A 16119-nucleotide genomic window follows, 5' to 3' on the forward strand; every position below is an offset into this window, starting at 1 on the left:
TGTTGCACTTTATGCTTAAAATACATGAATGTTCTGTACATGCAAATTATGTGCTTGTAAACGCAAGAAGGGGCGTCATAATACCCTGATGCTATAAAAGCAGTCTGAAGTATAATTTTGGTGAAGACCCTTGCTGACATGTGCAGTGACTGTCTTCCCGCGCGAATACTTCAATAAAGATCGCTTTAACCCAAATCTTCTGGACTGTCTTGCCTTTGTACTCTCCACCAATTCTGAACCCGTAACAGGAGAAACTAAACTGGGAGAAACTAAACCATAGAATAGCAAACCTGAACACGAAGGGAGGACAGCAGGGAGAGCACGCAGAGGATTCACAGAGTAATGCAAAGAAACACAGGGGATGAACACAGACGACGTGACGAGGAACAGAGGCAGACACACACTAAAAATACACAGAGGGACACTGGGAAATCACACACAGGTGGGAGACACAGCTGGACCTGATTAACCTGACGAGACAGGGGAACACTAACACCAGGGACCAACAGAGGGAGCACCAACCCAGAAACCCAGTATCCAAAACCCCAAAACACAAACCATCTCAAAACAGCCCACAAATAATAATAATAACAGTAATAAATACACCAAACACAAAATCAAAAAATTACGCTAACGCCATAACCGCACTAACGTGGCAAATCTCTGTTAGCAAGTTAGTGCGGATCACCCCATGCGTGGGGCTGAACTGCTTTTGTGAAGAGTGCGCCATCTTTACAGCCTCAATCAGCTTCTAATTCTGTTTCTACTGCACCAAATACTCAGCTGTCTGTAAAGTGCAACAGCGAAAAACCGCATGTATTAAAATTACAGTGTACTGTCACCAAATACCCAGCAAACGTCCCGTGTTTTAAATGTTAACAGGTAAGAATAAAACTATGTAAAGACATCAAAATTAGATTTGTGTTTTATTTGGATGAAGATATTCACACAAAGTGTAGAATAATATGATAATATGGCACAATAGCACTTGAAAGGTCGAAGGAGAAAACAACATTTCTTGAACTATTTTCAGACGATGCTCTTCTTCGTTTCCTCGTCCTTGTGGAAGACTGATCCATCTGACTGCTTCCTCCAGCTCAGTTTGACGTCTCCCTTTACTCCCTGCTCCTTCAGCTTCTGTTGGATCTGAGACACACAAAAATACTTTCCTAAATATTACTCAGACAATAATATACACTAAATTCTTCAGAAACTATTTTTTAGGAGAAGATATTTAAATTTGCAGTAAGATTTCACAAGAGAGTTGATGACTAATAATGTCTAATAAAACTACAAAAGCATGTGAGATTGGTCCAAATATTGGAAATGAAATATATAAAAAAGTTATTATAATGTGTCATTAAAACAAACAAACAACAAAAACCAAACCAATCCCAGATGTAAATGTGGCGCAGCTACTCTTAAAGGAGGACTATTTGAACACCTTGTACTTTTCAGACTCTGGTTACTATTTTTAGATCGCTCTGTGAAAGCGTCGTACTGACCACGTGTACTTTTATATCTGTGACTTCAGTGGATCTTAAACTTGTGCACAGAGCAAGCACTCATTGAATAAAACTAACCTGATTTTCATAACTGGGACTACAACAAGCTACAAACCAGAGATCATGGTCCTAACCTGAGGCATCTGGCTTGAACACTGTGGGCTGTTGATTTTCACAGTACTCAAAGGATTACTCACCACAGCTTCATCTGCCAGGATGAAACAGACTGAGACTCATGGCTCTTACATAATGCTTTTCTAGTCTAACTGAGAACTCAAAACCTGACTCAGCCTAAGGTACATGGGCTGAAGGAGCCAGGGATGGAACCACGGTCCTTCCTTAGACATGATCCCCCAAAAATGGAGCTGCAACTTTAACATCCTGAGGTATGTGTGCAAACAATCATGACAAAACATTTTGTGTAGAAAACTTTAATAAATGATGAAGTCATCTTCAATATTCAGTGTTTTGTATATTGAAGAAAAATGTATTTATATGCTGTAATAAAGCACTTGTTTAGTGATCAACTAGAAGTAATACACTGCTTTAAGTTTGATTTGAGAAAAATTATTGTTTATATATTGTTTTGAAGCAGATACAATAGACTGGCAGTTTTAGTGACACATCACGAGGACAGACCTAGAAGTAGTGAGAGTCTTAGGTTGCTCACACAGTCGTGCAACTGAATTCAGCCAGATTGTTAGATAGATCCACATTCAGTGTTGTGAAGCTGCAGGATAAATTTTCACTCAGATGACACGAGCTTATCTATCCATGAAGCCAGGTATTTAAATACATGACACACAACTACATATGAGTTATTGTACGTGATCTTAGAAATATGGTATCTAAGCAGATTCTTATGTATACCTTGGCCTCCATAATGCTGTGAGGAACTCTCCAGGACATGTCCTTCAATGCATATTAAACAAATATGTAATAAACATCTCTAAAATTAAAATATCCTGTCTCAGTGTGACCTGGTTCAGCATGGCTTCCATCACATCAGGTTGGGTCAGATCCAGAGCAGAGTTTATCAGATTCACTCTCACTACTTCCTTGTAAACAGGTGCTTTTAAAATAAGAACAAATTGTTACATCCTTCATCAGCTCTATAGCTTTCACTTGCATTTTCATACTCTGCTTTTAAATACGTAATTTACTTGCAATAAAACACTTATGAGTGCCAAAATCTCAGATTAACCTTCCTGGTTCGTTGTTTGCTGTTTTAATTTTATATATAAGCGACAACCAGAAAACAGAAATGGCCCATTTGTTATGACCCATCCTGTCATACTAATATTCACAGTAATATTACAGTGTTCATTTCAAACCTCTGCTGATGTGTAGTATAAACAACAATATAAGGTGGAACACATCGTGTCTCTTTAGAAAAATAACTACACAGTAAATAGGGCTGGGTGTCGTCACTGATTTCTATAATTGATCCGATTCCGATTCAATTTTGATTCAGTCAGAAATATTATAATTCTGATCATTTATCAGTACATATCCATATTTTTATATCTATGTATAAAAACAAAGCTGACACTGTGAGACTTCATCAGAGGCATCACAGCAGATGCCTTTGTGTCAAAGTAACTGAGGATAAATTACAGAAAAACATGAGCAGTTAGAGAGGTTTTGTTAGAGACACAACGTTTTGCAATTTGACATAATTTCAAAAATGTTTACATTTCTTTGCTATTAAACAGCAGAAATGAGACTTTCTTGTTAAAGGTCATTTTTGAAAAAAAAACCTTAAAACAAAACAGAGGCCAACATCGCTGAACACAACGGTAGATGTAGCTTCCATCACAACACTGAGTGTGGATCTATCTAAGCATCTGGCAGAATAAACTGTGTGACCACTTGAGGTTTCTGGGTGACAAAATGTGAAACCAGCAGTTAGGAGGTCACTGTACTGGATTGTTTTCTCATATACAGTTACTTTCACATATTGAGCAGCTGCCACCACAACAGTGGATGTACAGCAAGAACCTTATACCTACAACCTGCTCTATTTACATTAGGATGTAGTTTGTAAATTGTGACCAATAGCAGCCTAATGTTTCAGCCAGTAAATGCTTACCAACATTGCAAACAAATTCCTTCTTCCAGTCACAACTCCAGTCCTCCCATTTTGCATTGTCTTCAAAGTTTGCTGCCACACAAGACTCTGCTCCATTCTTGTTATTGGGTTCATTTGTTTTCCAATATATATATGAGGGTTTACTTCCATCTGTCCACTTCCAGGACTCTCTGAAAAGGCCAATCCACACTATTAGCCCTGTAGGTACCAGGTTATCTATCTTCTGGTTCTCTGTCATGTTCATCACACTGGCCAGGTCTGTGTAATGAACTCTGCAGTAGCTCTGGGCGTTCGCCCATGACATTGGATTGTTAATGTAGACAAATGTCCTAGTCGACCCTGAAAACAGACCACACTCAAGTGCTGTGTACAACCATAAATGCATTTTTAAGTCTAAAAGTCTAAAAAAAGTCTAAAATTGTTGAAACATCAATAAAAGCTCAGCAACAAAAATTTAGAACATGACCTGCTTTGTTGAAAATCCTCACCTCTGTTATCAGAGCAGACAAATCTGTACACATTCACACAAGGTGAATCAAACCATAGTCCATCAAGCATCCGTACGCAATATTCGTTAATCCATCGGTTATCTGGTTGTCCAGGTGACCAGTTTCTGAACTCAGCCTCACTGTTTTCTGACATTGGCCACCTCCAGCTGTTCACGTCATCATACAGCCCGATCCAGGCTCGCTGAAAGCACCAATGGATTTGTTTCATTAGACATAAGATATATGAGTTAGGCTGTCAGATTATCAGTAAGTACTGATATATATATTATAAAACATTTCCTATTTTGTGAAATTTTGTGATTTCTTTAATTTTTTTCATTTCTATTTATAAAGATTAATACAAATTAAGAAAATCTCAATTAATTTGTAGATTTTTGCATCGCAATTTTTCTGTCAAAGAGATTTTCCACTTGACAAAAATTATATTCAAATACTTGGAAGTTCACAAGATCCTAACGCTAACCTATTTCAGTTCAGTTCAAAATGGTTCAATATAATTCAGTTTTATTTACATAAAGGCAAATCACAACAACTGTTGCCTCAATGTGCTTTATTATACTGTAAAGTCAGATCCTGCAACAATCAGATGACCCCATGTGATCAAGCACTTGGCAACCGTGAGAAAAGTGATCTTTCAAGCAAGTATAAAGTTTAAATATAGTTCAGTACCATAAAATTAAATAATGTACAAATACTTAAACTCCTACTGTCACAAAAAAAGCCAAAAAAATAATTTACATTGCCGTATTCCATGGTGGTCATTTTGCTTAAATCTACTGTGCTGTTCAGCATCTGCACATCCTTAAAGTCTTCTACAGTAGCCAGGTCTGTGTATTTGTCTCTGCAGTAACTCAGCGCTTCAGTCCAGTTCTTCAGCTCATAAACAAACTGGTAGTAATGTTTAACATCTGAGGCGACGGCACACAGGCCTGCAAACACAGTAAATAAATGAATTTAGCCTCACTGGTACATTTCTGCGTAATTTTTTATTTTGGCAGAAAAATTGTGTCAGTAGTAAATATAACGCGCTAATGCATCATCTTTTTCATTTCTGTGAAGAAAAACAATGAAAGGGAAATTCAGACTTGCCTGATGCCGCTATGATGAACAGAGCTTTTTCCATTCTTGTATGTTCCCTGCTTTCTCCTTTGGTCCGACTGTTGTGAAATGACTTCTCATCTTCATCTTCATGCAAAATGAATATGCAAGTTACTTCCAAGGAGGCTATGGATGCATGTATGCAGAAGTTAATTCAAAACAAGTCAAATCAGTTTCTATTACAGTCATTCATTTGCATGAGGGCGTCCTAGCTAATAAGGACATAAAGGAAACCTACTTACACCCCATCTGGGAAAACATGGAAGGAACAGAAGTAATAAGATTCATAGATATTTTATATACACTTTTATACCACTTCATGAAAAAGGTAAAGTCTTCAAATCACACAAGCACGAATATTATGAGATGGGCCGGCCCAAAACTGGAAGGTCCATGTCTGATGTCAGTGTATTCAGTTTGCATCCTCCCTCATGTCATGGTTATTAGGTTCATCTGTGTCTTCCTCCTGTGTGCAGTTTCCTCGTCTCTGTTTGTGTGTTTAGTGTGTGTTCTCTCATCTGCTTTTCATGCCCCGTGGTGCCCCTGTGTTTCATGTTTTCTTGTTTGTTTTGTTAGTTATCCCAGTTTAGGTTGCTCTTAGTTGTGGTTTGGCCATCTCCGTTTCTGTTTATGGTTTCACCTTTTGGAATAAAGCTTGCTTGCATTACAGCCTGTGGTTGCATCTTGGTTCCTTCTCATAAACTCTACACGTCTGCCGCTGCAGCCGTAACAGTAGAATACATTTCAGGTTTGTTAATCGTCAGAAATGATTCAGCTAGGCGGCTAATATGTACATACATGTCGATGTGTTAATAATGCCTGTGTAAATGCTTTCCCATGATTATTTTCATGTGTGGTGAGATAACATTTGTGATTGTGGAACAGAAAAATAATGAACATCCCAAACTTAACATCCAGAAATCCAGTAATGAAAGCTTCCTGGATTCTATTTAGAATTAAAAAAAGAAAAGAAAAAAAAGGCTGTCAGCAGAGAAGGAAAAACTGAGTTTACGTACTATTAGAAAAAAAGGAAACCAAAATCTGCTGCAGTAAGTTTGAGTGTTTAATCTATCCATGCACATTAACCTTCACCAACATCACATTTTGGCTGTTGTTAGTTGTAATTACTCCCACTGATGTTGTTATTCTGCAGCCCAATATATCGACTAGTGCAGAGGGGTTTATAGTGCGTCCAGTGGTTTGGGAAAATAAATTTGTTTTTAAGTGTTTAGCTGAAGTGTATTTTATTTATGTTTATGTTCTTTTTTAACTTGTAGTTCTAAATTGGAAGAGTATTGTGATATTGAAATATAAAATTACATTCTATTATTTTTTGATCGCTCAAAATAAGCGTCACACTCGCAGAAGCCGGCATACCCGCCAAAACGCCGTGCCTTTATCAACACTTTCAACCCCAGGTAGGCCAATTATGGATCTTCGGATCCACATTATGTCAGCAGCTGTTCTCCACCGTGAACTATGTTAAAAACAAACACCGCTCACGCCTCACAGACGACAGCTTTCAGTCCTGCATAAAGATGACAGTGACTTTGTACAGCCCTGATTTGCAGACGCTGTGCGCAGAGGTTCAGGAGCAGAAGTCTCATTGTAAACACATCACGGCAGACCCGACGATGTTTCCATGAACACGCTTTTCAGCATCTCTTTATTGAGCACTTTTCACACACGGTTGCTGTACGCATACAGCCGGCTGTAGCTTTTCAGCTCACAGCCCGACACACACCAACACAACAGCATAGACAGCACAGACGTTAAGGTGGCGAGGCGTGATTGCGGGTGCCGCTCAGGTGCGTCCGCCTCTCCTGCAGCGGCGCTGCAGGCCACACCCCGCCACACACATTAACCAGGTAAAATACATATTTAGGCAGAATTTTGCAAATATCTATTTTTCATTTATTTTTAGCAGCATAGAGCTTTTTTTCCCAATTATTTTTTTAAGAGTCAGGTCAAGGCTCCAACAGCCCAAAGGTGATATAAGGGTGGCGGCTCACAACAGTTTTTGTTTGCTACATGGATCATTTTAGTTCAGCTGGGTGTCTTTGCTTTTGTTATATTTCTTTAAGAGTTCAAAATATGTTAATTACATAAATAAAATGTAATTTTCTCTGTAGCACTTCATAGATTTCATAAGCAGCACACCTTAGTTGTTCACACAAAGCATAAAGGTAAAAAACAGTATATACAGTGTTATCTTCATTTTAGATGTCAAAAAGTATTTGCGGCTCCCAGTGTTTTCTTTTGCGTGGAAACCGGGTCCTACTGGCTCTTTGGGTGTTAAAGGTTGCAGACCCCTGAGTTAGTATGTCAGAAGATGCATTTAGCAGAGAAAGTTTTAACCCAAGATGAGATCTTTTCTGAACCCTAAACAAATTGTTTTGGTTGTTAAATCTGTTCAAACAGCTAGTAAAACAATGATGTTTTCCTAACCTGCACTGTTTAGTACAGTTAAATCAAACCCTGGTCCAGTTTTCTCCTTTGTGCAGATGTTTGGGTGCAGACCAAAATAACCCCACTAAGGCTGTTTGCAGGAGTTGGTCCTGGGTCATGCGACCCAGTGTTTTGAGTTTTAGTTTATTTGGATGTTTATTGTTTGTTTAGGTTCATTAAGTTATTCCAGCTCATTCGCATGACCACAATGCACCCCAGCAACATATAAACAAGTCCAAAAATGCTCATGGACCCTGGGTCATCACATGTCATCAGATGTTAGAGATACAATAATTTTGTTGCTGTACATCAACATTTTGTTATATTTGAAATATCAATCTAATATAATCTGTTTTTATTGTATTTTCTTTAAAATACAGTGTGTGTTTTAATATCATAATTATAATAATCCATAATTATGTGGATATGCATATTAGATAGTTTTTGGTGAAATATAAGCCCTCCTAACTTACTTTAAAACGAAATATGTCTCTAAAATGGTGGACAGAGCTACAGACTCATGACACCCTTACCCAGTTAGCTAGCAGCTAATGACCGTGTTCTTTGCGAGCTCGTTCCTGACTCATAACCAGCGTGCATTGGTTAATGATCATCATGTGACTCACAGCATACATTTAGCGCCAATAATTAGCATGCTTTTATTTATTGTAGAAACACAATTTTCCTCTGTATACATGCAAAGTGAAGTGCTCTTTTGGCTTACAAAGAAGTATGTAAAACTGTTTCCACTGAAGTCACACCTATAGTCTCTACACAGGAAACTGATCAGTGACGAGAAAGAGGAGAGTAATGAGGCACTTGTAAAATAACTATCGACAAGTGCTTTAAGTTTTGTCGTTTGTAATTTTGTGCTATATGACTAAAACTGAATTGATGTAAAACATGAAACAAAATGAAAGAAAATTAAACTTCAGAGTAAAACAGGAAGTAACTAGAAGATAACACTGTTAAGGCTACCACTGAACACCTGAATAGCTCATTTAAGTAACGGAAAAACGTCCTAGCTAACATATAATATATATTTACTATTTAATAACCAAGAAAAGGGAATCTGATTCATTATCACATGTCTTGGGCCGTCTTTGGGTTATAATCTTTTCATTCTTTGTGTTTATTAAGTGAAGTTAGCGAGTTTCTCTGTGTGTTCCTGCTAAAACTGTAATTTATCCCTAGAGCGAACTGTATCTTTCTGTTTCTAACTGCATTTCACTTTCAACTGATGATGGCGAAACCAGTAATTTGTGTTGTAAACACTGTCACCAGAGTTCCACAAGGTGATGGATGTAAGTGGGAAAACCATCAACTTCATTAAAATTCGTGATGATCGTGTCTCAGAGGCAGGCTCAGGTGTCTCATTAAGACGTGAACATGAAAGGGGAGTTACCTGTAAAGAAACGGGAGCTGGAAGCATGTAAATATAATAATAACCACTGCAGCCAAAAAGAGTGCCTGACGAGCCCAGTTGTAAGTAAGCTATTAAGACTCGACTGTACACTGTGTTCGTGTTTTCCTCCGAAACAATAAGTTCCGTTGGAGCAGCCTTTCAACGCCTCTCTCTGTCTCTCGCTAGCAAAGTCGACCCAGTCAGCAAAGTAAACAAAGCCGTGGACCTGTTTTATATACGCGCGGAATAGTTTTCTATACGAGATCGCTGCAAAAGGTGCAGCCTTACCTAATGTCCACCTACTGTTACTCATTTTATATTAAAATTTTAAAATCTAGTTGGTATTGGTATGGTGAGTAACCTTCAGTAACAGTTATAAATCACACAGCAATAGTTCATTCATGTAGTTGTAAACAGCACGATAATATATTAAGTAATCCAAAGTATTCAGAATACGTTACTCTGATTGAGTAACGTAACGGAATACGTTACAAAATACATTTGGGGCATGTAATCTGTAGTGGAATACATTTTAAAAGTAACCTTCCCAACACTGGTTGTAGCGTCCTGATGACACCCAGTTTGTGCTCCAGTGGATGATGAGAGTCAAACCTTAAATACTGAACCGTATGTGTTGGTTAATGGTACACATCAGCTTTTAGATGTCCCCCATTACTAATGGAAATCTCAGTCTTAGAAGGCTAACCTGCCACTTTTCATATCCTCCCTCGTGAATCTGATGTGTCGGTCCACCGAGTCTATGTGATCCATAAATTGTGGTAGGTCCTGAGATTTTGCCCAGGTGTCATCCAGAAACCTTAACCCAGTGGTTCTCAAACTTTTTTTGCCAGGCCCCCCTTTGTTTTACAAGAAAAATGTTCGAGCCCAAGGAAGACCATCGGAGGGCAGGGGCGGATCTAGAGAAATTTTCATAGGGTGGCATGAGGGTGGCAAAGAAATCAAATGGGGTGGCAAAATGAAAGCCTTTTTTTAAGCACTTATGCAGGTGATTACATATGGTTAAAATAATTCAAAAGCAGTAAGCATACATGTTTTTCATATAAATATAGTCTATAACTTAATTATCGTCTCTAGCCCAAATAATTAAACACTTTAGTTACATAAAACATGTCAGTTTTGATGTTATGTACTGTATAGCCTGTATAATAAATAAACAGGTATCCCGATAAGTATAAAATCCAGAAAGCTACACAACTTGGGGCGGTTCATTTACAAACACAAGTCTAACTTAAGTTTCACACTGTTTTTTGTTAGAAAACAATCACATTGTTACAGCTTAAATTACACAAAGTGTCAGAAATCTGCACTGTCATGAACAAAAATGTAAACCTAATTTTTCATGATTTGTTGGATTAACCCTCTGAGGTCTGAAATACAACTGGCCATTGTTGACCCCTTCTGATTTTACATTTGTATTTCCCCCACAAATTGTTTCATTTAATTTTTTTCACCTTGCCTTGTTTGGTATCGTTCTTTTCAGCTCAACTGAATTTAGTTGTTTTTTCACTGACATACTGCATTAGTATCACTGATCTGAAATCACACAAAGAACTTAAAATCCTAGTAGCATTTTATTACTCTAAAAAAACCCACAGACATGTTGAGTAAATTTTTATAACTTGAAATGCAAATATAAGTTGTACATTTTGTAAACATATACAACTATTTATCTAAAAACGCAGCCAATACACCTGCTGTTTTTTTCATCTGAGAACCTGATGACTTTGAACCTGTCTTGTCCATCTTCCATTGGTTTTAATTTTGCACTCCAGTATGAACACCCATCCCCCAACCCGAGGATCACCACAACATAACCTAACAGACCCACACATTAGTTCACAGATTCACTTTTTTATTTCTGGGATTTCACACAACCCAGGATTCAAATCATGAATACATAATGGGCTTGGATTGACATCATTATGAGTGAAATGTGCTCTATCTGGAAGCAGCAGGGCTCCCTCCCCTTTCGACGGGTTGTGTGTGAGACTTTAAATCATCAAACTGTAAATTATAAATTTTAAATTGTTATTGATCCCTTAACCCCTCGTCCTAAAGTGTATATTTATTTTCTTACTCTTCTTATATATATATTGTTTGTTTACTTGCACTGCTGTAACTGGAGCCTCGTCGTCTCGTCTCTCGATATACTGGACTGCATATAGCGGTGATGACAATAAAGTTATTTTGTTTTATTTTGCGAGTTGGTTATTAGATGTTGCTCCAGCCAGCCAGAGAATCCCCCGCCGCCCCGCCCTCTCCTCCCTGTGCCACAAGCAGCAGGCGCCCCTCGCAAACGGAGGGCGCCCTTACTCCCAGCAAATGGGCGATAGAAAACTGATCGGTGCCTATGCCATTCCCACTATGCGCTGGCATGATGTCAGGGCAACATGAGTACGAGCAATTCTTTTATTTTTTATTTTTTTGCCGATGCCTGTGATGCTGCCCCGGACAACCGCCTGTGTCACCCGTATCAAAAACCGCTACTGAGAGGTGTGTCACTCTGGTTTACATTGGACAGTGTTTACATTGCAAATGTGCCTTAGTGACATTCATTAGTGCCCTCACTGACACACAAAACAACGACTACACAACAGAACAACTACACAAGACAACACAATACACTAACTATACACGCCACACTAAATGTCACAAATCTCCCACATCTAAAATGTCTCTCTCTCTCACTCACACTCGCTCGCTCTGTCTCGCTGCCGTTACCGTCACTCCCCAAACTTTCCCTCCCCTTCTAAACAACCAAATCCCACGTGTTGACTGTTTTTTTTTAATTGGTCGACATGATACATTTTTCCACCGATAGGAAAGAGGTGGCTTTTTTTCCTTTCTTTACTGTTTTCGTGCTGTCCTTAGAAAACGCTGACAGGGGATTTCTTTAAATCACCCTGCCGTTCTTCAGCTGAGACATCTGAGTTAGAAAACACAAACACTGCAGAAGTTTTTCACTCGCGAGTGGGCAGTCATGGAACGCAAGATCTGCGTCTCATCACTGTCTGCGTTCTTTATGTATACAGTTCTGTGTGTGTGTGTGTGTACAAAGATAACAACGTCACTCAGAGCAGTGGGTTTTCCCCTTTTCTACATCTGTATGTTCTTGTAAAAGAGCTGAGGTTTCACTTCTCTACATCTAAATGTTCTCTGAAAACAGGAAGCGGTTATTTGCTGAATAGGTTCATCACAAGTTACTAGGTGAAAGGTCACGTAGACATGTGCTTAATGAAAGGATACATTTCATGTAGCTGATCACATATATACAATTTTCCCTTGACATTCCAGCCTGTTTATCAGAGAAATGAAATGTACAATAAGTAACTACTTGTCTTTCACATTCTCAGTTACTACATCATTAGTTACACTTCATCTTTATCTAACAAACAGGAAAAGAAGTCTTCATCGATTTCAGTACATCTACGTATGCTGTGAATGATAAACTTATCATCTGTGAAATTACAGCTTTTAAATAAGGAATAACTCAAATAAAGAAAACAAAATAAAACCAGGAAACGTCCAACGACGATCAACAGTCTCTATAGCATCTGAAGTCATGTCTGAAGAATGTACATTATCTGGTATGTAAGTGCAGCATGTGGTGTTGAATAAGACACACAATCCTCCTTTCTCAGCCAGGATCATGTGCAGTGCTACGATGTTGCATTACAGCAATTCTGAGAGCGTCTATTTCTTGGTTTTGTCCCTCGTTGACCTTCCAGGATGCTTTGAGAAACAAGCCGAATCTATAGTCCAGTATCTCACTTCTGAGAGCATGTTTTCCCAACTCCTGCCCACAGGAAGAGTGAGTTGAGTACCTTTTGTCCAGTTGTCCAGAGTTTGAATTCTTCAGGTACGTCGGTTCCCCAGATTGAGTCACGGTCTGACTGTTGAAGTTGAGCGTTTCTTCCTGGATGAGGATGATGATGTTGTTGTTGTTGTTGTTGTGCACTTTACAAAAGTCATTCTGAAGGTGTGATCGGAGAACAGAATTAGTGCACTTGTTCCAGGGTGTTTCCCATATATGGTTGTGTCAATATGCTCGGCATGTGCGAGCAGACGTAACAGTCTTTCTCTGTGATCCTGTTAAACACGTATCTGTATCAGGCATTTTTCATCCAAGGATGGATGTGATCTTGTCTCATGTCCATTAGGTGGAAGTTGTCGTACGTCCATCTTCTCTGTCTGCCTCGTGGCTCAGTTGCTGTTGGCATCAGCTGGGGTCCTGTAAGGGTGAGCTTGGTAGTCAAGGTAACCAGCAGGGTTCCCCTTCCCATTGTTGCACATAGGTCCATCACACCTGCACCTGGCTGCCCTAAAGTTGATCGGATAGAGATTAGAGTGCGGGCTTACCCGACGGGGGCCCAATCAGCACTCCCCCCCTCACCCCCGAAGCAACCAAGCGTAGGTGAGGCTTTTCTAATGTGCTTCCTCCTTGGTGTCGGGGCTTCCCGGGACCTCAACCTTTTTGCAGTGGCTCTGATGTATCCAGGAGGGTCTCTCTGCAATTTTACAGGCTCTGGGTGTTGTCAGTAACACTTGGTATTGGCCCTCCAAGTGGGGTAAACTCCAATTTTTCCTCTCGAACACCCCTTTCGCCTGGTTTCAACCTGCAAGAGACTGGAGAAGAGTCTTACGGCAGTTTATTGTTCAAAACAATATCCTTATTTTCTAGTAGTTTTGCCATCCATTCTGCCAGAGTTGTTTCTTTGATGGATTTATCTAAAGGTTCACTTTTTGCAGCTGAGATTGCATCTGCTTTTTTCACTGGATAAATCTCTGGCCATTTTGAGAATACGTCTATAATCACTAGAGCGTATTTTGAGCCTTGACTTTCACTTAGTTCAATAAAGTCCATGTGAATGGTGTGAAATGGATGAGGTGGTGTGGGTAAATGTCCTCTTTTTGTCCTCAGATTGTCTTGTGAGTTTCAAAATGTAGAGTATAAAAGTGTGTATTAAGGACCTGGACTATCCCCCCTGAGGACACATGGGTCACCCCATGTGTCACTAATGCTGCTGTTCTGCACAGGGACTTAGGAAGTATTGGTTTACCTTCACAAGCCATCAGATCATTTTCTAGTTGTGCTGACATGTGCTACTCATGAAAAAACAAAGGAAAAGTAAAATTAAACACAAAAAACAGCTGTTGCTTGGGGGAGCTCGCGACGAGGCTGCCATACTCGGTGCCATCATAATCAAGGCAGCCCGACTCTGCAATGGTCTGCAGGTAATACTGACCTCAACGCAACAGCGAGCTAAAGAAGGAATGTATCCGATTCACATCTCCGATGGATCGAAGAGGATCTAAAATCTGCTTTAATGGAAATATTAAAGAACAGCAGAGAACAGGGCCGCCCACAAGGCGAGAGGGTGTGTGTGCGAGTGTGTGTGTGTGAGTGTGAGTGTGTGTGTGTGTGTGTACTCCATGGTGGTGAACTAAGACTATATGGACATCTCTGATAGATGCTGCCCTAATATGCAGTTAGGACCCAAACACAGACACTGGTGACGGACTTAAACTGAAAGTGAGCCTTTATTACAGCAAAGCAAAATACAGACAAAAGTAAAGGGTGACAATGACTAAACTAGCAAAACCTAAACTGGGAGAAACCTAAAAACAAGTACAAAGAAACTAAAGACCTGAGACATGGAACAAGGAAACCTGGAACATGAGAAATGCAACAGGAGATACACAGACAAAGGGCTTAAAAACACAGAGAGATAATGAGGGAACGAGACACGGGGGGAGAGAACAGCTGGGAGAAATCACACACAACGAGACCGGTGGGAAGCAAAACTGGGAACACGAGAAAGGCACAGAGACACTTGACAATGAAAACAAGGAGAAACACAGACGTGAAAACATAACTTGATTAGACGTGACACACCAGGAGAGGCACAGAGACAGGAACCAAGAGACTAGAAACTATAAATAACAATGAAATCAAAGACTATTAATCATTCAAAAACACAAAATGCTGGGTCACAGACCCACAACCATGACATTTCTTTATTATCTAAGAAGAAAGGAACTTATTTAAGTCATTGGGGATGTCAGAAATAAGGTGTGGGTGTCTAAACCACCTTGGAGTTTGCTTCTGAAGATTAACTTGTGTTAGAAAAACGATCGGTCTTCTTTCCTTTACTTATCAATCAATCAAGGCTTTATTCGCCACATGCAGGTTGCCCTGCAGTGAAATGGGACCCCCCCGACCTTACACACACAACACAGACATCATATGGGGATACAAGTCGGAGATCGGTAGCATTACAGAAAAAACATTGAAATGTACACTACAATGGGAAAGTACAAGAGGAAAAAAAGAGACCTCTACTCATGCTGGGCTCCTATGGGAGGACAGCATGAGAACAGGAAACAAAAAAACTCCTCTGCACAAAAAGCACATAAATGTCCACAGCACAACATTATGAAACACGTGAGAAGCCACAGGGTTGGGTGGGGGGTGAGGAGTAATCCGAAGCAGACACAGCAGCTACCATTCCAGCGCGGGCTCAGACCCGCCGTGTTCCCCAGCAGGAAACAAGCATCGAAGGCGTTTGGAAAGGGAGGGGGGATGAGTGTGTGCATATCAGTGTATATGTATGTGTGTGCATGTCCAGAGTTCAGCTGAGACAGTGTCCTTCGCCCTGCCAGGCTAAGTAAACAGTCTTCCAGCCAACCCAGGTGGCCTTGCATGGGATGGGAGGAACAGTCTAAGCACAGGCTGTTATCAGGGAGTTTTTGTTCGGCTCCAGCCTTGAGACCGCAGCTGGCGCCGAAGGTATAGCCGCACGAAGTGATGGTGGTTTTTTCTTTTATGCGAACAACTCATGAGAATTTCAAAGCTGTTCTCTAACACTTCGACACCACACTGGTCTCTCAATCTCCCGTTGGAGAGCCGCGAGCTTCTCCATGATGTTATCAAACTTGCGCTCCGTGGTCTTGTCATTCTTGTGCTCAGAGAGCAGATTCTGAGACCTCACGACCGCAGTGAGCTGCTCCAAGATGTGATCCAACTTTCGCTCAGAGGTC

The 16119-nt window shown here is 40.0% G+C and overlaps 1 protein-coding gene across 1 annotated transcript; it reads right to left on the bottom strand.

Annotated features, from left to right (window-relative positions):
* Nucleotides 1-712: 712 nt before the first annotated feature.
* LOC120435418 (macrophage mannose receptor 1-like) lies at nt 713-5287 on the bottom strand. The gene is made up of 6 exons (XM_039605012.1): nt 5196-5287; nt 4845-5035; nt 4086-4287; nt 3598-3936; nt 2486-2577; nt 713-1146 (listed from the first exon to the last, which is right to left on the bottom strand). Exons 1-6 carry the CDS (start codon nt 5227-5229, stop codon nt 1030-1032), a joined length of 975 nt encoding a protein of 324 aa, XP_039460946.1. The 5' UTR covers nt 5230-5287; the 3' UTR covers nt 713-1029.
* Between the last annotated feature and the right edge of the window lie 10832 nt (nt 5288-16119).

This window comes from Oreochromis aureus, linkage group 20 (genome assembly GCF_013358895.1).
Source record: "Oreochromis aureus strain Israel breed Guangdong linkage group 20, ZZ_aureus, whole genome shotgun sequence".
Lineage (NCBI taxonomy): Eukaryota > Metazoa > Chordata > Actinopteri > Cichliformes > Cichlidae > Oreochromis > Oreochromis aureus.

Coding starts and splice junctions, on each gene's coding strand:
- LOC120435418 (XM_039605012.1), bottom strand. CDS start 5,229: ATGGAAAAAGCTCTGTTCATCATAGCGGCATCAG. Junction 2,578..3,597: donor GGAATTTGTTTGCAATGTTG/GTAAGCATTTAC, acceptor TTATTTTAAAAG/CACCTGTTTACAAGGAAGTA. Junction 1,147..2,485: donor TGGAAGCCATGCTGAACCAG/GTCACACTGAGA, acceptor TGTGTGTCTCAG/ATCCAACAGAAGCTGAAGGA.